This window comes from Antennarius striatus, chromosome 11, assembly GCF_040054535.1.
Source record: "Antennarius striatus isolate MH-2024 chromosome 11, ASM4005453v1, whole genome shotgun sequence".
Lineage (NCBI taxonomy): Eukaryota > Metazoa > Chordata > Actinopteri > Lophiiformes > Antennariidae > Antennarius > Antennarius striatus.
Genome location: NC_090786.1, coordinates 18,082,664 through 18,105,000, shown reverse-complemented (window position 1 = coordinate 18,105,000; position 22,337 = coordinate 18,082,664). Strand labels below are relative to the sequence as shown.

At 40.7% G+C, this 22,337-nt stretch overlaps 1 protein-coding gene across 8 annotated transcripts in view; it reads left to right on the top strand.

Annotated features, from left to right (window-relative positions):
* Positions 1-22,337, top strand: part of sipa1l2 (signal induced proliferation associated 1 like 2) — a 119,589-nt gene that overhangs the window by 78,137 nt on the left and 19,115 nt on the right. For 6 of the 8 annotated variants that reach the window (XR_011037251.1, XM_068326540.1, XM_068326538.1 and 3 more), the window contains exons 6-14: positions 15-118; positions 1,047-1,204; positions 1,747-2,323; positions 9,899-10,173; positions 11,127-11,162; positions 15,605-15,859; positions 19,268-19,414; positions 20,614-20,717; positions 20,891-20,979. Coding sequence is in view for 7 of the 8 variants with exons in the window: in XM_068326540.1 (XP_068182641.1) it covers positions 15-118; positions 1,047-1,204; positions 1,747-2,323; positions 9,899-10,173; positions 11,127-11,162; positions 15,605-15,859; positions 19,268-19,414; positions 20,614-20,717; positions 20,891-20,979 (1,745 nt within the window). In the remaining variant the exon portion in view is untranslated. The remainder of the gene's footprint in view (positions 1-14; positions 119-1,046; positions 1,205-1,746; positions 2,324-9,898; positions 10,174-11,126; positions 11,163-15,604; positions 15,860-19,267; positions 19,415-20,613; positions 20,718-20,890; positions 20,980-22,337) is intronic. The other 2 variants (XM_068326544.1, XM_068326537.1) reach the window with 1 other exon arrangement.

Here is a 22,337-nt window from a genome sequence, read left to right as displayed (position 1 = left end):
GTCTTTTGTTAAAGCTGACTCCACAGGCACACACTCTCTCTACACCACCTACAAGGACTATGAACTGATGTTCCATGTGTCCACCATGCTCCCCTACACACCCAACAACAGGCAGCAGGTAGGAAAATACACTTCACATTTCAGGCACGCATGTAGAAGCATATTTGGCCACAGTAATGGCCTATCAGTTGAAAGCATGAGCATTGCCATGGCAACAGTACCCCATGGTAGTGTTTTAATCAAGACATCCCCAGGAGCTGGATGTGGTATTAGTTGGGGCTCTGTGTCTGTGTGGATAACAAGTGGAATTAAGATGATGTAGTGATGGATTGGCGAGCTTGACTCGATAAGACCATGATTACAGTTCACTACCTTGTTCTCTGTGCTCGTTGTACTACATGGAAGTATACCTATGGAGCCCATAATCACGTCTGTGTTTCAGGCACACACTGATAATAACAGTGAAAATGGAGAGTAAGGTGAAGTAAAGGAAGGCAAGATGAAACACACATAATCTGTCTCGTGCATCTAAAGCATCTTATTGGCAGGATTTAGGCAGGGGTTCTTTCACTTTTGTTTCCTTCTCCTCCAGTTGTATTCATGGAGTGTGATAGTTCCATTTAATCCCTGGTGGTAATCCTTCAGTCGGCCCTGGTGAAGCTCGCTCCACTCATCCCTTCATCCTTGCTATTTCACCTCTGCCCCCCCTAATCCTGCTTGTTTCAAAGTCTTGCTGACCCTCTCAGATGACTGTATAGCAGCCAGAGTAGAGGTTAACTATCCTCACAGTAACAATACAAGCCATCTAAAGTAAGTTTGATTTGAGGAACTTTCTCCAAAATTCATCTTCCTCATCAAAAACGTTTATCTTTATTTCAGAAGGAAAAAGGAAGCTGATTCCACAAGAAAAAGAGTCCACCAGAACAGATTTTACATGCATATTTTACATTTCACTCCAAATTTGTGTTTTTGGAATGCTCAATCACTCACCTTTTATAAATGTACTTTATACTTGTATTTAACTCCATTTTTCCCCTTTAAAATAGCTATTAAGGAAGAGGCACATTGGCAATGACATCGTCACCATCGTATTCCAGGAACCCGGAGCCCTTCCCTTCACTCCGAAAAACATCCGTTCCCATTTCCAACATGTGTTTGTTATTGTCAAAGTCCACAACCCCTGCACTGATAACGTCTGCTACAGGTAAATAGAACATGTATGCACCCAGCAAAAGGTCTCTTAAAGCTATTTCACTGATACAGAATACGAGGCAACATAATTCTCTCAAGATAATGAAGGGAATATGTTTAATCATCAGATATGCTTTGCATGTTTGCTAATTCAAAATGGCTCCATATGAACTATAAAAAGCTCTTAAATTGAGAGAATAGTAATAATGATAGGCTGCTGAATACTTTGTGTGGATTCTGTCATGGTTTCTTATTAATGTGCAGAAATCACTAGCTTCTTTTGATCTGTTCAATGATGATGCAGTTATTATCTTCAGAGGCACCTTGAAATTATGACTTATGACTTTCTCCCTGAGTGTTTTGGAAGTCAACATGACTCTTGTTAATAACATAGCCTTTGGTGCAAAAACCGAGATTAATCTGAGATTTTCTGTTTTCCTGTCAGAATTAATTCACCTGACAGCCGTATAATTTACACATTCTCCAAAAATATTCCCTGTCTTTTTACTTTCACTTATCTGTCACTGCTATATTTGATTTATTTTTCTTGTCCAGCGTGGCCGTGTCCAGATCTAAAGATGTGCCTCCATTCGGCCCCCCTATTCCCAAGTATGTCACCTTCCCAAAGTCAGCAGTTTTCAGGGACTTCCTGCTTGCCAAGGTCATCAATGGAGAAAATGCTGCGCACAAGTCAGAGAAGTTTCGAGCCATGGCTACTCGCACGCGGCAGGAGTACCTGAAGGACCTGGCTGAGAACTTTGTCAGTACGACCACCATAGAAAACGCTGTTAAATTCAGCTTTATCACCCTTGGAGCCAAAAAGAAGGAGAAAGTGAAACCCAGGAAGGATGCACACCTATTCAGTGTGGGAGCGATCACCTGGAGTGTCCGTGCTCGAGACTTTGGCCAGTCAGTGGATGTGGACTGCTTGCTTGGCATATCCAATGAGTTTATTGTGCTCATCGAGGAAGAATCAAAAAATGTAGTCTTCAACTGCTCTTGCCGTGACGTCATTGGGTGGACCTCAGGGATTATGAGCATTAAAATATTCTATGAACGTGGGGAGTGTATTATGCTATCTGCCCACGACAACTGCGGAGAAGACATCAGGGAGATGGTGCAAAGACTAGAGGTAAGATCTTTAGAGACTAATTTGTACCCACTTCCTTTGTCATTTTGGAGGACTTGGATCAAATGGGGGATGACTGATTCTTTGCACCATACTTTCTGTGTTCTGTTGGTTTATCACAATAAGAATACAGATGCTGACTCAAAGCAGCGGGGTGTCAAACTAGTTCAGGTTTGCACAAACATGCACGGACAGATACAAACTTTGGCATCAAAGCTTCTCAAATATTGATCACAGCTGTTTCTTTCTACCGTGCTTTCTTTATTTTGTCCTGTTCTCATGTTTTTGTAAGGGGCACTGTCTGTCGGTCTCTTCTGCTAAACATTGCTGAGGCAGCAAATGATTTTAGCTCAGTAGTCTTTTTTTCTTTTATGACCGTGAAATAAAGTTGGAGGTCCTTGACCCTACTGGGTAAGACCACAGTATATCTTAAGAAGAGCTATCTAGTGCTGGGTCCAGGTCTGGAAATTCCAGGTCTTGAGCATTATTTTCAGGTTTTCATACAGTTATGTTATCCCCTCAAAAAACATGTTTTTTCTCTGCCTTTAAAAAACGTCCCTGTTGCAATTTTGTTTTTAAATCTAATAATTCTTTGAAAAGAAGTGGTAGATCTTTCCTAAAAGTTTCTGAAAATTAAAAGTTATGGTCTATCATCAAAATTACCCAGGAACTTTATGAGGACAGTTTCATAAATAGACACCATAGCACATGGGGAAAATTATGTAGTGAAGCATTTTACGTGGAGATGGTTGTGGTCACTCTGTGGTGAGACATTATTGGTCTTGCCGTAGTAGCTTTCTATTATTTACCACAAGACCAGATTTCTTCATTGCTCTCATTATGTCAGTGACAATGATGCTTTTTTAATGAAAGATTTCTATGCTATAACTCCAGACAAACCTAGCTTTCAATAATATATTGGATTTCCTAGTTTTATCTTGCTGTTTTTTCCCCCACATTGTGAGAATGTGGTTTATAGAATTAAATACTAATTTGTTTCCCTGACCTCCTTGCCTTCTGCCTACTCTGTAAGGGTTGACCAGAGACTGAAGTGTCACTTGAATGTGAAACTGTAAAGGGAAGTCAATGGAGTTCACAGGGGATTATGGACCTCCTGTTGACAACTTTCCTTGGCTCATCACACAGAATCACTTGGGTACAGGCAAATGTTTAGGTTGAACATTATTCTGCTTTTATTCAAAATGAACAATTAAAAAAAATAAAGGTTGAAGTCACTCCCTTAATGGAGTGAAAGATTAGTGATAATGTGATTGCCGAACAGTTCTGATCGACTAAGAATACAGGACACTTTCTCTCCCATGGAGAGCTAGTTATTTAACTCAAGATTTCTTATCCCCATTTTGTAGTTCTTTTCTGGCCATCTGTACAACTTTCAAGTCCAGATAACATAGATCCAAACACCTGGTTTCTCAGCATGGAATCTGGCATCTGATGCCTTTTGTTGGTGCATTGCCTTAATTTTCCCATTCTGGTTTCCATGTAGTGTTTACTGAGCCTCTAATAAGACAAGTATTTTTTTTCCATTTGAATCATATAACCCAAACCTGAGCTGCAGACAACCTTGTTTCTGTCTGTATCCATGCCTCTATCCAATTGTTCCTTTAACAACCCTATCAAAAGAGTCAAATCTTCAACAGACCCTCCATACTGTTCATCCAGCTAAAAAGTTGGAAATAATATCCTACTACAAACATTGATCATGTATCACTTTCATTTTTACTTTACGAGCAAACTATTAGATATACAAATGAGTAAAAGCACAGGTGAACAACTGAGTTTTCATATCTGAATCCCTTTGAAGACCACAGGATCTTGAAGATATATTTAGCATAATTAATTTTAAAGGACACCAGTGTCATTTAGTGTGTGCTTAACTCATCATAAGGAAGGACAGTGCGGGATATATTATCATTTGTGATTAGCCAAAGGACATCACTTTCTTTCATTATGCTAATATTCTTCCTCATTTTCAGACCATTTTCCTGTGGGATTTTTGAGGTGTGTTTCACAAGGAAAAGCTGAGAAAAGCTATTAACGTGTGTGTGTGTGGGGGGGGATTTTTATTTTCTCATGCTGACAGGGGAACAGCAAAAAGGACGTTTGGGTATGAGCTGACCGTGCATACTTTTTCCCAAAGGTGTACCAGAGGTTGGCTTGAATCATGTTTCGTTGGTAGGACTTACAGGCTGCAGGGCCTATGATGTAATGTGAACCAGGGTGAACAGATTGCCCACTGTAACAAATAGAGGAACCCAGGGTGCGACCACAACAAAAAGCTTTGTGAACATGTCCTGCTCTCCAGGGTGTTGTGGAGCTGAGTGGACATGTGTTCTGCCTTAATGGGTAAAGTAAAGTCACCTTGGTGTCGTCCCATGTAAGCCATACCTTTTTTTCATCTTTCATTTCTGAACAGAAAACACACAGTATCTCACATTCTGCTATAATAATTCAGCATTTAGCTCCTAGCGATATGAGTAAGCAAATTATACAGCATCCCCACAGTGGTGATTTATTGTGCAGTTCAGGTTTGTTTGTTCCTGGCCCATGCACCATTATTTCACCAATCTCTTTATGGTAACATGTACAGATTGCTGACTGGCTAGTTTACTCCATCCATCCATCCACACAACCCACCAACCATCCAACACAGGTGACATCACAACGTCATTGTCAATGAAATGAGAACAAACTCTGTTCTTGTTTTTCTGGTCCTCCGCAATGATGTGCGAATACATTGTTCCAACTTGACCACACATTGCTAGACAGTAAAGATGAACTGATGTCTCCATTAATGCATTAGTTGATTAGCAGTCCCAAAACTGATCAAAAATGTTTCCCCTATTTTAGGTTTTGAAAACTAGAAATGATTAAAAAATAGTTTAAGTACTTAATGTGTGAGTGTGAGCTGACAGTTGGAGGTGTCAGCTCACCTCCGGGGCACTGCTGATGTGCCCTTGAGCAGGGCGCCATCCCCCTCACAAGTTGCTCATTTGGGGCAGTGTGCCATCTTAATTTCCCTTCGAGGATCACAATAAGTATATAAAATAAGGGAAAAAATAAATTTAAAAAATGTATACAAACATCTTTATTTTGAACAGCAATTCAGGTTCTACTTTTACATTTAGCTTTTTTCAACAGTTTCTTTTTGATATGCTTTCCTCCATTGATATAATTGGGGAAAGCAACACATCTTTAGATATGTAGCTCTATGAAAACTACAAATACACAGTGCACAGTTCGGTTTTTGAAGCTCAGCAGGATGAAAAGAGTTTTGTCACGTTTGTGAAACATGTTACTGCAGATAGTGTCATCAGTGTTGAATCTGCTTCTGTCAGACCCCTCGCTGAGGATCAACACCAGCAACACTTGACAACAGATTTGTGGCTCATACTGTTTGTTTCCTTGGGTTTGTTTCCTTGGGAGGTCATGACTCGAGTGCATATTTAATGATTGGGAGTGTTCGGGTCACTTCGGCTATTTCCGTCGGCATGCGCGCCGATGAAGAAGAAGACAAAGAAGAAGATGAAGAAGATGCGCGCCGCCTAGCGAGAGAAAAGGTTGTTTTTTTTCTTGTGTTATTGCTCGGGGATTTTCGCGAGTCCAAAAAAGTTGTAAGTTTTAGCCTTTTTCCCCCCTAAAAATAAGAATGCCACTGTGTCTACACAGGCTACAAACCTTGTTGCCACTCTTGAATTTACTTCGCCTGTCGCGAATGGCTAGCGCAAGCCCAGAGACATGAGAAGCCTTCATTAGACTGTATGCCACATATATCAATGTCAAGGCCCGCGGGCCAGATCTAGCCTGTGACAAATTATTTATGGTCCGCTGGATGATTTTTAATTACTATTTGCATGTTTGATTTGGCAAAAGTTTTACGCCGAATGCCCTTCCTCTGTATTTATCCGGACTTAGGACCGGCACAATAAGACACTGGCTTGTGTCCTCTTGCTCAGTGCTCTCCAACCTCTTTTGCGCCACGGACCGGTTTCATCTAAGACGATATTTTCACGGACCGGTCTTCATTTGCTCGATAATAGTTAATGACGCCAGGACAGCTGTAATCTAATAATAAATCATCCGTGGTTTAATGTAAAATGCAGACATCAACAGACAGTAAACAACCTTTTTTGTCATAAATTGACAATCAACATTTCTGTAAACTAAATAATCTGAAGAAATAATTATATTAAAAACTCGATTCAAGTGACTGCACTGATGAGGTTTATTTTGAAATATAGCGACATACAATCAGTGCAATCAACGTAGGAGAAATACTGATCATTTCCAATAAAAGGCTGGACAAGTCAATCAAATAATAATAATTAAAATAATGAGAATTAGTGATTGGGGACCGCTGATCTAGGTGTAACGGGAGACAATGACACCTGAAGTGTGTTCCGGACGTTCGATCTACTCCGCGATTTGGTACCGGGTCGCAACCCGGTGGTTTGGAACCACTGACGTAGACGGATGTAACAGAGAATTGGCAAATTTTTCAAAATAAAACATCTTTCAGACAGAAATAAATGAAATGGAAGTAATGTAAATTATTTTCTCTTTCTGTGTGACCCAGTACCGAATGGCCCACGGACCGGTACCGGTCCGCGGCCCGGGGGTTGGGGACCACTGCTCTTGCTGCTACATTGAAAAGAAGAAAGAAAACTACATTCCCCACAATGCAACAGAAGCAGAAGTCACTGCACCGCAACAAACAAGCTTTGGCTTCTGTTTATCAGCAGCCAGAGCGGAGGTTGAATTTAGCTACTCCCCTCCTCAAACATGGCTAAAATAAGGTGAATGCTGAGAGCAGGGGGTTTCAAGCCAGGTGGGAGTCAGAGTGTATATATTCAGATAGGGAAAAGGTAAACCTGTGCGTCTTCTGCTGAGATTGCACGTTTCGTCCCTGCGCATCCGAGCTGCTCAGACACTCTTGATGTTTAGCAGCACAGACGTGTGTGAACAATTGTTCTCTCTGATGAAGCTGAACAAAAACATCACACAGGAACCGTCTGACTCATAAACACATCAAATATCAGAATCAGCCTCAAACAAGTGAGCATCACAGAGCAGTAACGTACTGTATTTTCAGTTTTAAATTTGTTACATTTTTACATTTTGTGTCTACAAGATGTGATATCTCCTTGAAAGAAGCATTGTTTTGTCTGCCGTAGATTTTGTATTTTATTTTATTTATATTTATTTCAGTTGAATGGACTCAGGGAAAATTGCAGATAAAAGCCATGAGAAAGGATACAACTGATTTGATTTGGTAGGATGATAGAGCAGCGCAATTTTTTTTTTTTTGCACAATAATGCATTATTATTGTGCATGCACAATATCATTATTGTTCATGCAATAATGCATGCACAATATGTATTTTCAGGTTATAATGCATGTAATTTAATTTATGCATTGATCTTGATATTAAGGAACATGTTTTGTTTTTGAAGGACATTTACTTTTTGCTGTGTGCCTGTTGAAAATGTTTCCCCTTGAAGTTACCCACAGAGCCATACCAAAATACTGCTTTATTTATTTAATCGTTACATTATATACACTGTATTAGTTCTTGGTTCAATAGGCTATGTTCATTTCAATAGGTTTTAATAAGCATTGAAACAGTCCGGCCCTCGGCTTGGAGCAAATTTGTTTTGTTGGCCCTCTGTGTATTTGACTTTGACACCCATGCTCTATGTGGAAACTCTTTGGTCAGCAGGACACACATCTAAACACACACACACACACACACACACACACACACACACACACACACACACACATTGCCATATTATACGTCTCCATTCTTATCAATGTAGCATTACAGACCACAAATCATTCCTCGGAGGTAATGAGTCATCTGTTTGCTTCAGCCATTATGGATTTAAGCCATTTGGAGGATGACCTGTGCACATTGATTTCTGTGATAGACTGAATAAAAGGTGTTAATGACGGCATTTACGGAGCTATTTTTTAAGGTCTAATGAATTTCTGACAAAGGACAGCTTGATTCATGGTCTTAATAGCCAGGCCAATGTGTTCCTCATTCACAGGGCATTTGCATTAAGGTTTTGCCCCCAGAGAGCTTTTAGCCTTCACATTTCCCGTGTCTGTTGCCATTGATGTTTTACGCAGTCTGCCTGTTTAGTTGAACCAACTGCTTCTCTGGTTGAACCTGTCTTTGAAAACTACATTTTGGAGGCTGTTCTTATTGAAAACCTGAGACTGTGACTTCAATAGCATCATGAGTCTTGTCCTCAGTTAATAAAGTTTTAGTTGTTTCTCTCTCTCTGAGCCCCCCCCCCCCCACACACACACACAGTGGTAGGATTTCTGCCAGTGTGAGAATCCAAGGGAGTGCTGACAGGCCATATTCTAAGATAATGTGTCCCTGAAGCCAGCTGCCACTCTCAGGCAAATGGAGAGGGTCGCCCACCGTAGAACCAGGACTAATCTGATGGGTGATAAAAGCTCGCTGGGTGCAGTGGGAACTTTTTTCTAGTGGTGTCACAGTAAAAACATGTTGAGCCACGAGTATCCTACACTGTAGATCCTACAGGATTTACCTACACTAAAGCAAAGCCAGAGCTCAGTCCTTTTGTCAGGACAAACTGATAGGCTGCAGTTGGAGTTTTGCATCTCTCCTTAGTTTGGTTATGTATTTTACCCAAATCTAGCTGCTGAAGTGAGAACCTTGTCTGAACTTAAGTTGAACCTGCATTAAAGCAGAGGCTTATAACAAGTTGGCACTGCGGAAAATGAGAAACTTAATTTGCATGCAGGTCCATGATTGGATGAAGTTTAAGCTTCACCCACACATGCAGTCGGGCAGTGACCGTTCAGTTAGAATACAAGTGCGATGTCTCAAATATACGGCAAGAATAAGTGTGAGGACCTTGCTTTTTCATGCTGGATGAGAAGAAAGTGTTCGTCAAAAGCCAGTTGATGCTGATTATGTGTTGGTGTGTTATGCTGTTCTTCAGAGTCCTTTGTGGGAATTATTTTGTGGTGATTAAATACAGGCCTGTGAAGTCTGTGCCAATTTGATGCCAATACCTCAGCCACAGTGTTACTGCAGACGGCCGTCCATAGAGAGGTGTGTGTCAGCATGCTGTGTAGCTCTAATGCTAAATCTGTCAGCTCTATCATACACACTCTCATTAACCTCTGCTGTCAGAGGTCCTTAGAGTTAGAAAAATAAACAAAGGCACTCACTGTTCGAAGGACAGGATTTTAATGTAATTATTATTGTGTGTGCAGCATGTACACACAATAATCATGTATAATGAACCCCTTTTACATGTTTTATAAAAGATGCTATTTGTGCACTGTTGACACACAGTATAATGTATTAGCTAACCTATTACATAATATTATGACCACTCAGCTTTACTTCTACATCAGCTTTAACATGAACTGAAACAAATTTTGAATTGAATTTAAATTTTAACCTCACATATTTTTAAGTTTCTTGTGACTCAAGGCTCCTGGATTGGAGCAGTCGAGAAAAAATCTTTGTATTTTTCTGTCAGTAACTATTAACCTGTTTCTGGTTCCAGATCACCACCAGAGGTTGTGAGACCTCAGAGATGACTTTGCGTCGGAACAGCCTCGGTCAGCTCGGTTTCCACGTCAACTTTGAGGGCATTGTTGCAGACGTGGAGCCCTTTGGTTTTGCCTGGAAGGCAGGTCTGCGGCAGGGCAGCCGACTGGTGGAGATCTGCAAGGTGGCTGTCGCTACTCTCACCCACGAGCAGATGATCGACCTGCTGCGCACATCCGTCAGTGTCAAAGTGGTCATAATCCAGCCTCATGAAGATGGCACCCCCCGAAGGTAATTCCAAAAAACTTCTTCATTTTACTTGAAAACAACACAGCAAAAAAAAAAAAGATGTGGACATAATATATTATTTATTGTATTTGAATCTTGGCTGTCATGCTGTTACTCAGAGAGCAGGTGCTCCTCACAAATGCTTGAAGTCTAAACAGAAGTTTTCATTTTTCCTTGCCACTGGGGTAAATTAGCTTCTGGTCACATGTTGAGATTATTAGCAAAAAGAAATGCTTATATGATGTTTTTGTTGCACAGGGGTTAAAGTTGTCTTACTGATTCCTCCAGAGAGGAGCTTGTCTTTGTCTTAATGTGGCTTTGTTGCAGGAGAAACCTCCAGCAGGGCTGCGGAGTCCCACAGACAGTCAGTGTTTATCTCTAATGGGAACGAGACGATCATTTTGATTAATGGCTCATTTCTTGCTGCCACTGTGTGACAGCTTACATTTGCAGTTTGCTTTTTTTTTCTAATGTCACCCAATTGTCTGTTCAGCAATTAGCAAGGGACTGTTCGTCTTTTTAGAGATACACGCCCATGGGGAGAGTCCCGCATATCCACAATAAAAAGAAAGAAGTGTGATTCGAACAAGCTTTTGTCATTTGAAGAGATGTAAAATGTTTGCTCTGAGGAACATCTGCTTATTTGGTGTGTGAAATAGTGACAGTACTGTGAAATAATATCCATCATTCTTTCACACTGTGAATTCTGGCATCTTTGTTTGGGCCATCTATTAGGCTGACAGATTTGTGTACTAGCAAATGTTTTTTTCTCACTTAATCAGAGAAAACCACAGAAGAATGAATTCTGTGTACAGTAAGAAAACCTCCACTTCAATCATTTTATTGTGTTTCCACTTGTACTAATGTTACCAGCTAACAGTTTTAGGTCTATGCATGGCTTTGGCTCTAAACTTAAACAAATGTGTGTTTTTGTTTGTTTTTTGATTTTTTTTTAGGGAGGAAATTGACATTAATGGCAGCCCTGCTAAAAGGTCTGTATGAGTAGGAACTTTAAGAGCTGTGGGCATATGTGTGCCATTCCATTAAACTCTCCATAATAGAAGCCTTCTTAACTGTGTTTCAAGTTTGCCTTCTGGTCTGGCAACAGAGGAGTGACATATTTTCTCTCCCAGATGGTGGGCTAGCATGCCTCGTCTGTAAATCCAACACAGCAGCCACTCTGGCAGAACCGACATCTAATCCTCTTACCAGCATCTACAATGATACATGATGATACAATCATAATCACACTTCACTGAAGCAGAACACAGACAAAACAAATATCTTCCAAAACTGGTTTTGTGTTGGTGCATGTGTGTGCGTCCAGCTTCCTGCAAATGTGGTTACTGGATTGAAGAGGCTTTTGAGATGGTATTTGTGCCATTTGGAGGCATCTGGCTCGGTTTCACTGACACCGCCAAATCTTGCGAGGTTATTTCTGACAGCCAATAAAATATGGTCTTAAAAATACACTTGCTACAAAACGTTATGCCCAGAAGTGTGCATTATAATTTTGCCGTGGATCCACAATGGGCGTTATGATGCTGAATGCACTAAAGTTGACCCATATTTGGCATTGCTAATAGATGTATGTGGTAAATTGGTAGATATAACAGAGGACTGTTAAGTAGAGCTGTTGAGCTCTACTGGGACCCCGCCATCCCATGAGAACCAGAAGCCTCTGTCTGAGGGCCTGTGAATGTTCTCTTGAGGTCCCAACAGATCAAGAGGTGAGAGGTCAGATGAAGAATCTCGAGGGCCCTCGACTCTTTTCGTAGCTGCATCTTTGAGTTGCCAAAATGTTGCGCTCAACAATAAGTGCTCCAGTGGCTCCACTATTATCTAAAAGAAAAGGAATCCAGCAGGGGCCCAAAGGCCTCCTTCAGTCCCCTGAGAGGAGGGAGATGGGGGTCAGTTAAACAACAATGGACAAAAGTCTCATGACCTCCAGACAATGTACCATGGCTCTGTACTGCAGTCATGACAAGTAAGAATGTTTTCATAAGCACATGTTGGGGCTGGAGGGGAATGCGTCGTCTGTTCTGTTTGTAAACTGTGAAACTAATTCAGTCTTCTTTATTTTGTCACTCCTCCAAAGCCAGTGAGGACTAATGGGATCATATGGGGGTTTTTTTAAATGAAAGAAGGAACATTAAGTCACTGTGTAGTTCTGTTTTGCAGCAAACCTCCTAAAGCTGTTTATGGCCTAAACGGTTTTAAACCGCTCAGCCTTAAGCCAGTGGAGATATGGCTCTAATATTAGCCTTTCCTCATACTGTATTTATTTACACTGCAGGAAAGATGTAGTTTTAGTCTGGTGTAAAAACAGAGGCTTTTCCATCGTGACTCTGAAAAGCTTCAAACAAGTTCAGCATGTTAGCCCCAGATCAAGTTAATGATAATAAGATGAAAAAGATGATCTCTTAGAAAGGTTAATTCAATTAGAAGAACATAATTATGTGTTTTTGTGTATCATCGAAGATGTAAGCATAAACAAATATTTCAGCACAATATGCATTCGTATTGTCAAAGTTTCATTCTTCTGTGGTCCTTAGGGTCTATATTGGGGTTCAGACACCCAGTGTTATCTTTGTGATGGGGTATCAACCAGCACCAGCCGCTGCTGATAATAAACACTGGCTATGCCATTCAGATTATCACTCATGACCTGTCCATTATAGTATCATCAGGCTTGGATTTTCATCCAGACTGAAATTAAATTGGGTTTTCCAAACTCAGAAAACCTGATTCTCAAATTGCTCACCTCTCTCACGTTGTTATCACGTTAATTACAAAATAATCGTGATTATTTTATAATTTGACTTTTATGAATAAGTGTGATGTTAAAAATAAAAAATATCTCTCTTTCTCTCTCTCTTTCTGTGTTCATCTGTCTCTGTTTCTCTGTTGTTGTTTTTAATCACACTCACATTACAGGATGCCCTATGTAATGAACCTCTAACAATGGTCAGCAAAAGGCTGTTGGAGGTTGCAGCCTTCACAACTCTTTTCCGTGACTGGACTGTGACTGTGGGAATGGATTAGCACGTCCTTCAGACACTTGCCCTGTCATTAGAGTGACAGCTCTCTGACTGAGGTTTAAGGCCCTGTTGTCACACTGATCTTTTGTGAGAGCCGAGCAGTTGATTATTCAGTCCTGTATACTGAGCTGAGCAGTTTTTGCATATTCAATAGAAATTAGGTTGTCAAACTTTACTGTAGGTTCATATGAGTGGACATGGATCTGAAGTTGAGGATGTGCTCCCCCCTCTACATACATATCTGCAAAAATGTGGTATAATATATAGAAGGCAGCAGCTTTCAGTGGAATCGAGAGGAAGCAGACAGAATTATTTCTCACCAGTTCCTAGCTTCCTCTTCCCCCACGACAGGCTGGATGTGCCTTCCTGCTTCTCCTCCTCCACCACCAGCCTCCGCCTCAGGTTTAACTGTTAACCAAACACCAGTTTCCTGCTGTTTTGCCATGATTTATATGTGTACCACTATACATTACAAACAAGAAACACATTCCACACTCATCAGTCCAATACGATGGGAATTTCCGCCTATAGTGGAAGCCAAGCTTATTGGGGGATATTATTATCATAAGAGACTTCATGGTCATCCTGGCACAAAAAGAGAAAATGGCAGAGACGTGTCCTGTTGACAAGCTGTTCTTCAGGCTTCATGTTTCTGTAGGGTAATGACATGTAGCACCCTGATATGACCACAAACTCCGTTAATCGCTGGCTTAGCAGCCCATTTATGAGCAAAACAGTGACTAAAAATAAAAGTATTATTCATGCAAATCACAAACCTCTCTGCTCTCTCTTCATGTGGCATCTTTACCCAGCAGTCTTTATTATTTCTTCATTCACCTACAGCTCTGATTTTTTTGAAGCTGTGATGCCACTCATTAGGTTGCTTTCACTGTCCATACATCAAGCCAGTGATGCATGCTTTATATATATACCATGATAAATAATGTAGTGGAGCACGTCATTGACAGCCCCGTCATGGCAGATGAGGCTAGTTTGTTGATGACACTGACCAAATGTGTTGTGGCAAGCAACACAGTGGAGCATGAGGAAGCCGAGGATGATCTTCTACTTAGATCTCATAACACCCACAGCTGCACTGGGAGACCAGCTGTAAACAGCCCAGCCACCCATGTCCCAGTTTGATGAAAAGGTCTCTCCGAGGGATTACTGCCCCCTCCACCGCAGCCACTGCAATCAGCCAGGATACCCTCTACAAGCCAAACTGTGCATACATGTATGACCACAGCGAAGTATACACAGGTTTCCACCCTCCTTCCCACGAGATTCAGGAAATGGATGCTGGAGTTGGCTGGAGAGCTAGCAGAGGGCTTAGGCGGTTCAACCATGTTGCCCCCTTTTAGACCCACAGTCATCCCAGACATAGACACCAAGCCACCTGGAATAGTACTGTATGTGAAATTCCATCACCCTGATGGCATCGTCCATCCCAGAAATCCTCAGTGTTCGCAGTGAAGGGATGTTAATGGAGGGAGGAAAGGTCCCCTGTGTAGAGACACTCAGGGGACCCCCTGACATCTGTTAAGTGGTTAGCTGAGTCGCAGCGCTTTTAAAAATGTCAGTCAGTCAGTCATCTTCAGATTACCACCGCTATATCCGCCGCAGCGGGTCACGGGGAGCTGGAGCCTATCTCGGCGGCATAGGGCGTGAGGCGGGGGACACTCCAGGCACGATGCCAGTGCACCGTGGCTTTTTAAAATGTATTTCCCTGTTTTTTAAGATGTGCCCCATGGCCCTCAGTGTGCGTGTGTGTGCGTGTGCGTGTGTGTGTGTGTGTGTATGTATGTGAGTATGTATGTGAGTGTGTACTGTCAAAGCTCTGCACGTATGTATGTCTCCAAATATTCATGACAGTATTTCTGCTGTCTTCATTGTAAAACTAAGAATGAACACGTCTCCTCTTATAGTTTTTGCAGAGGATCAAGACGAGCTCTGTCATACAGTGTAAAGGACTATAATGCGTTATAATGCTTTACTGCATAGTAATGTGGATGTATCGACTGACTCAGGGATATTGAACTACAATGAAATAAAATTTGAACTGTTCCTTTACAATAATTCATGATTTATGTTATTCATAAAAGACTATGTAGGTACAGACTATCTTAAAACAAGGAACGTTATGGGATGTAGTAAAACAATGAAATCTACTTCATTAAAATTAATCATTGACAACATAGGAACTGTAGTTATAAGTCCTAGTAAAATTAAGTAATTGTTCCAAAACATACATTGGTTAAGAAGAAGTGGACTCAGATTTTCTGAGTTACCACAAGGAATGAAGTCTGCACTGCAGCTTGGATGTTTTTGTAGTCCTTCTATTTCTGCAGACCTTTAACCTTCCTCTCTGTTTCTCTCGTCCTCCTCCCTCTCAGAGGCTGCTCCGAACTCTACCGTATACCCATGGTGGAGTATAAGGTCGACAGCGAGGGTACACCCTGCGAGTACAAGACGCCCTTCAGGAGAAACACAACCTGGCATCGAGTGCCCACAACTGCAGGAGCAGCATTATCCCGAGGCTCCCCCACACAGGGCCCTGAGCGCCTGCAGTGCCAGCAGATCCTCCAGCAGCACCAGGCTGCCATCCCACGGAGCACCTCCTTCGATAGGAAACTGCCAGATGGGTCAAGGTAAACTATCATCAGCTCCCACTTCAGACAGATCAAAAACACCTCTTGTAATGTCTGACATCGTGATGTGGTTACATCAAATAAAATTCAAGAATTTTAACATTACTCATACATGTTTTGTTTAAAAAAATTATATCCTTTCAGTATTTAATTATTAATGTCAGCCATCATCAGTCTTATTTTTTTCATCAAGAATATCTGTCCACATAGTGTAAAACAAATAAAACTGACAACAAAATGTTCAGATTGTGTCTATTATGTTAGTAAAAAAATACTTTAAATCACACCGACACAAAAATCACAGGAACATTATAATAAAAAGAAACTGAATAAATTAAGTTGTTTTTAATGGCTGAGCTTTCAACTCATTTTACTTTTTGTGAAATCCAGGCAGAGCAAAGCTTCCAATCAAACATTGTGACGCTCAAAGATCCTTTGAGAGGAGATCTTTTCAACCCTCAGCTTTTCTCACTTTGAGGAGCTGTTATTGTGCTCAGCTATTTGCATACATACAAATGGAGCAATTCAGCCCAATGAATTCACAGCTCTGCTTTCATCTCCCATTAAATGATATGGCCACACTCGGACTTTGTTCTTGTCCTACACGGTGTCTCTTCTGGACATCTCCATTGAGCTGTTTAACTCAGTGATTTGTTCATTCTAACCAAACCCTAACTGTCATGATAACCTTTCCTGTGTGTCACACCGAACCCTCCTGGTGTTTTCTGTTCTGACTGTACTGGGATAATGGCCACCCTCTCAGCCTAATCAGAGTCTCTGGCAGTGGGAGTGCTCCATTCTCCCTCCTTTCTCTCCTCTACTCCCCACTTCCTCCCTCTTCCTGTACCCTGCTGAGGAGGAGGTGATGAGGACACTGACACAGTTCAGCTCATCTCATCCAATTACCACAGAAACAAAGAGAGTGCTCTTCCCCAGAACACGATATGTAGCACCCCAGAGGGAGTGTGAATAGAGGAGGGGGATGAAGGGCTGGTGGAGGGTAAGAGACAGGAGGGCATAAATGATCGGGAATAAAGAAGTTAAGATCTTCTTTATTTTATTTTGTTTTTTGTTTTATGTTAATGTGAGGACATGATGAAGAGAAACTGAACTCAAATTAGCAGCATAACAGTGATTTCCAGACATACTTGTACTCCAGGTGTAATTACTGTAAACATTTTTTAGATTAGCTCAACTGATTTAAAAAAAAATAGAAATTGCAATCTAATTTAATAAAACACATACTGTAAGTTAGCTCACATTTGTGGAGTTTGTTTCAAGTTCAGAAAGAAGAAGTATACTTTATTAATCCCCACAGGGAAATTACATAGTCACTCAGGTATATACATGTTTGTGTTAGTTTTTTTTAACAGTCAGTGTATACACAGACACCCTGAACACAGCATGCAAGGGGGCCTGTAAGCATGCAGTTAGTACACACATCAAACTACACACATTGGGAGGCAGAGTGACAGGTAGCGACTTCTGGAACCCCCCCCAATTGAGATCTTTGAGAAAAATTGAGAAAAACAGCAAGCAAACCGTTCAAATTATCTGAAAGTAATCAAATGATTAAAGTACATGTTTAAAACATTAAGCTAAAACTGTTGGTTAAAATGTTTAGTTGAATTTGGATAAACTTTTTAAATTGCTTAAATAAATGAATAAGTGGTTGAAATGTTCAGCTTCTACCTCACCTAAGCACAGATGCACTCTTGACTCCACTAACCTGAACATATGTCTTTTAAAACATTGAAAAAAATCCATGGTTGTTTAATTAGTCATTTTAGTAGCATTAGCATAATTTTACATTAACATGTTTGTAGAATGGCAGACAGCGATGAGTTTATCTGATACAGGTTCAGGTGGACGCGGTGGAGCTACATACAATCTCTAGTCATCCCATCCACACCAAGTCCAGACATGGCACCATGAAATATGACACCTACTCTGCTGCAAATCCTTGCAGCCTTGAATGTTATTATAATACAGAGTAGAGAAATGATGCTCTATATCCTCCAGAACTTTGCATTATGTCAAGAAAGAAGGGAACAGAAAGCAGCTGCTGCTGTTTCATATTAAGCTCCCGACTGGGCCGAGGAAACTAACACTTCGGTCGGAGAGGAAACGTGGAACCCTGGCCAGAGTGTTTGATGATGTGTCCTACGACAGAGTTAATGGCAGTTTTGTGAGTTTCTCATGGACGTATAGAAAAACGAAACCTGACGATAAAGCTGAAAGGCTTGATCCTAAGAATGTCTCACCTTCTAGATAGACATTTGTATTATGATTTTTGAATTATATAGTTCTGCTGGATTTTCTATTGAAATCTACCTGCATATTTCTGACCTTTGACAGTTACATAAAAGGAGAGAAATGCCTAGGATGTGATCTTCATTCCCATCTTTAAATCACCAAACATTAAATCAAATAAACAGATGCATAAGAATAAAGATAGACATGTAAGCAGGCTTGAGACCCAACTTGAGACTCAATGTGTGCTGTTTCAGTCTCCATCATCTAACCTACTTTAGAGTGTTGGCTAGAAGGACGGCCTCCTGGAAGCAGAAAGAACTTGAATCCTGTGTTTATTTTTCTCTCTGCATAACAAAAAAATCTTAACAACACGAAAGTAAGCAAAAAACATTCCTTCTGGCCAGGGCTTATTGTAAGACAGTAACATCCTTTTTGGAAAGGTTTAGCTAAAATAATGGTTGAAGTCAACTATGTAAGTGAGTAGATTTCCTCTTGACAGGTCACAATTGGAAGGAGCCAGGTTTGTGTTTCAGTGCAGAAATGTCCAGCGCCCTCTCTCTAGAAGCAAACCCTGTCTTCACACACACACACACGGCCCCACCAGCTTAATTAGTCACTCAAGTTTATTACCACAACCAATCTCTGTTTCTGCTCGTCTTTAGGGAACAGGCACCTTCTCCCTTAATAACTTTTTCATGAAGATTATTCCTTATGCTTCTGTGGAAGAGACTATTTCCTGGAGTGACATCTAGTTACAGCATATAGTCATTAATGCAGTAAGTAGTGAAGGAATGGAGTAATTCGTGTTTGCTTCTAGAGTCAAAAATCCAATCTAGACATCAAATTTAAAGTAGTTTCAAATACAAATCTGTAGTTAGTAGAGAAGTACTGAAATTATTTGAATAGCAATGTTTGATTGGATAAAGTGGGTCAGTTAGTTGTTGATCATTGTTATTCATTAAACACAAATGCCAAACATACGCAGATTCCATCATGTCAGAAAAATAAATAAAATGTTTTAACTGTTAGTTGAACAAAAGAAGTCATTTGGAGATGTCACCTGGGATCCTAGGAATTCCCAACGATCATTTTTCCTGAGTTTTCACTCACTATGGCAAGATGTTTTACACTTTTGACCCTGTGTTTCTGCAGGACAGTGCAGGACTTGGAGAACCCCCAGGTCACCTCATGTAACAAGGGAGACCAGCATTATCGTAGCTCCCCCAGTAACCAGTCCTCCTCCAGCGATCCGGGACCGTGTGGCAGCAGCACCTGGTCTCAGCAGCCGGGATACGACAGGTAAATCACCATAGTAGTTGCTTCCTTTAGCCACCAAGTTTTCCTTCAGGAGCATGTTGTTTGACTGTTATAAATGCAGCTCCAGTCAGTCTGGCTCTGTATCTGAGAACTTACAATTTTGCAAAATGATTTAAAAATTTTCTGCATGAAATGACCAATCATCTGTACACTTCTAGCCAGACTGTGCTCTTTTTCTGTTGAAAGTGATTGAACAAAACAATGAAATGATGCCTACTCTGGTGTAATACCACATCCACTGCTAAAAGAGGAAGGATAATGGAGGATGATGAGTTTCATGTATGAGATTTTTTTTTTATTTCAACATTTGTTATAGTTTCTATTCCAAAGCCCTGGTTTCGTGGATTCATGGATGTTTTATAGCCTATAAATTGAGGCCAGGTACTTGGTGTTATAACTTTTAGTAAATCTACCTTCCTCTGTTGAGAATATTTATAAAGGATGAACACTTAAGTATAATAGGAGGTGATTGTAAAAAATACTTTGTCCTTCACTGTATCCCACCACAACTAAAGAACCACTTGAGCAAAGCGCTGTGTAATTTGAGAACAAAGTTTTTAAAAAACTCGTTCTGGAGAGATCAAGAGGGAGAAACCTTTATGTAGCTTTTGTGAACTTAATTACAGCTACCATAATTTGTTTATGTTTTTAGTTTATGTGCTTTTCATCTTCACAGTATATTTCTAAATATATCTCTTCCAATATTGACTCCATGTAATGGTTTGGAGGACATCATGGCCCCTGAACATCTGTGAGTCTCGGGCACTCATCAGAGACCGGTGTCTGTCTATGAGTGGTTATCGGCCACGACAAGAAGCTGCTGCTTGCCTGTCAGACAGGTCTCAAAGGATCGCTGTGCCAGAGCTGCCATACTGTAAAACAGCAGACACATTAACTGGTTGACCGATCCCCACTTTACGAAAGATCACAAGACCTTGCTACTCACTGTAGTTTATTAGCTTTTTAAGGTATTATTAAGATCTGCATTGAACACTTTGCTGGTCTTCTTCGTTTGACAGAGGTTACGTGTTGATGTGAATAAAAAGGTTTCTTTTTATCATCGTCTCAACATCTTTTAAGCGCTGCACATCTGTGCATGATCACTGAAGCTAGAACAGAGAGTTCACTCCGTTGGCAGGAATATTATTTATAGCCCATTTTCCTCATCTTTCTTTCTCCAGATGTCCTTCCCCAATCCTCCATGAGCGACCAGGGGACATCCAGGGTGGAGATGGAGAGACCCACACGGAGAGGGAGCCTACCCTAGAGAGGACCAGGTCTGCAGGTGGGTCTCATGTTCTGACACCAGAGCAACAGTCATGATTCAGGTCTACGTCATTTCTACAAATAGTTTGAAAAGTGACCTAGAACTGTCAGTATTTGCAGGTAGTGTGATTTATGGTGTGTGCTCTTAAATGTACTTCTCCATAAACTCAAAGTTGTCTATTGGGTCCACAGAAGCCAAATGGCATCTCCCCTCTTCAAAGATCCTCAACCCTCTAAAGCAAAGAGAAGGAGGAAAAGACTCGCCCAACAAGTTGTCCAGGGTAAACATTTCACCCACTGGGATTTCAGTTTGAACTTATTGTGAAGGCTTTTAAGTGCATTTTAAAGTAGCCTCTATGTCCACCAGTGTTTGAGTCAAACTGCCCTTGTTTGTGGGCCTTGCAGCAACCAGCAGCTCAGTTGAGATACTCAGCTTCATGTCACCCTCAAGCCACTCTCTGGTCTTACCATTTTCCCTTCATTTGCATGATAACAGGTATTTTGTCACAGCTTCACGTTGTGACATGGATGTTTAGGACACATTTTCCTAGAAGGCTGAACATATAAACCATTCGAGGCTCTCATTTTCTTCATATTTCTCTATGTTTGCTGATGCACCATTCCTTGTCTGTCTTTTCTTGCTACTTTGATGCTGGAGGCTGGTGCACACAGCTTACAACATCTGTCAGTGCTTTTAGTCAGCCTTGCATTAACCCGAGTCAGTGGATAAAACTACTAACCATTCCTTTGGCAATATCTTCCCTCATGCACAAAGCTTTTGTTTTCAAATCGAACATCACATTTTTGATGTGATTTAATTTAACTTGCTGCTATGATGTAATATTCTGAAGAAATAAGGACATATTTCTAAGGTCCAAGTTTATATTTTCTAAAAAAGCACTGTTATTAATCCTCACTATGGGATGATTCACGAGTCAACATTGAATTTTAAGGGTCCACTTCTACATCATTGTGTCCACAATCCACACACAAGTGATGCTTAGGTCATTTCTGAGTTCTTCTGAATCTGCACTGATGCACAATCCATCTGAACCTGCAAGTCAACCTCTAATGGTTCATATAGGCTGTACAGCCTTTTAAATACCATATAGAGAGTTTCCATGCACACAGTAATATCACTGCAGTTAACTAAAGGTTTAATTACAAATGCTGCTGAAAAGACAAAACAGAATTAAATGTTAGCTTCTGTAATTAATAGTTTTAGTCAACTACAGTATGAACATGAACTGTTTGAATAACAGTTGCAATGTGTAAAACAACCCAGAACATCAGACCCTCATGCTTTTTTACGTGAATTCAGGTGTTCATAGATGTTCATTGTCTTTCATCATCAGGACATATCTCACCCACCTATAGCCCATCCACTGTTAATAACAAGCTTCCTAACCTGGCCTACCCATTCCTTTTAACCATAGTAACACTGGAATTTTGTGCATCTCTGGTGTGTACATTGTGAATTTTGTTTTCAGCTTGATGAACATTTCTGTCTGAAGCTGATAGAAATACCATACACCCATAGTATCAGCTATGTTGGAATTTCAGACAGTGTTGAGCATTTTGCGCGCCATGCATATATTCCTTCTTGTTTCAGTTACCCAACATTAATGTGTTGGATGTC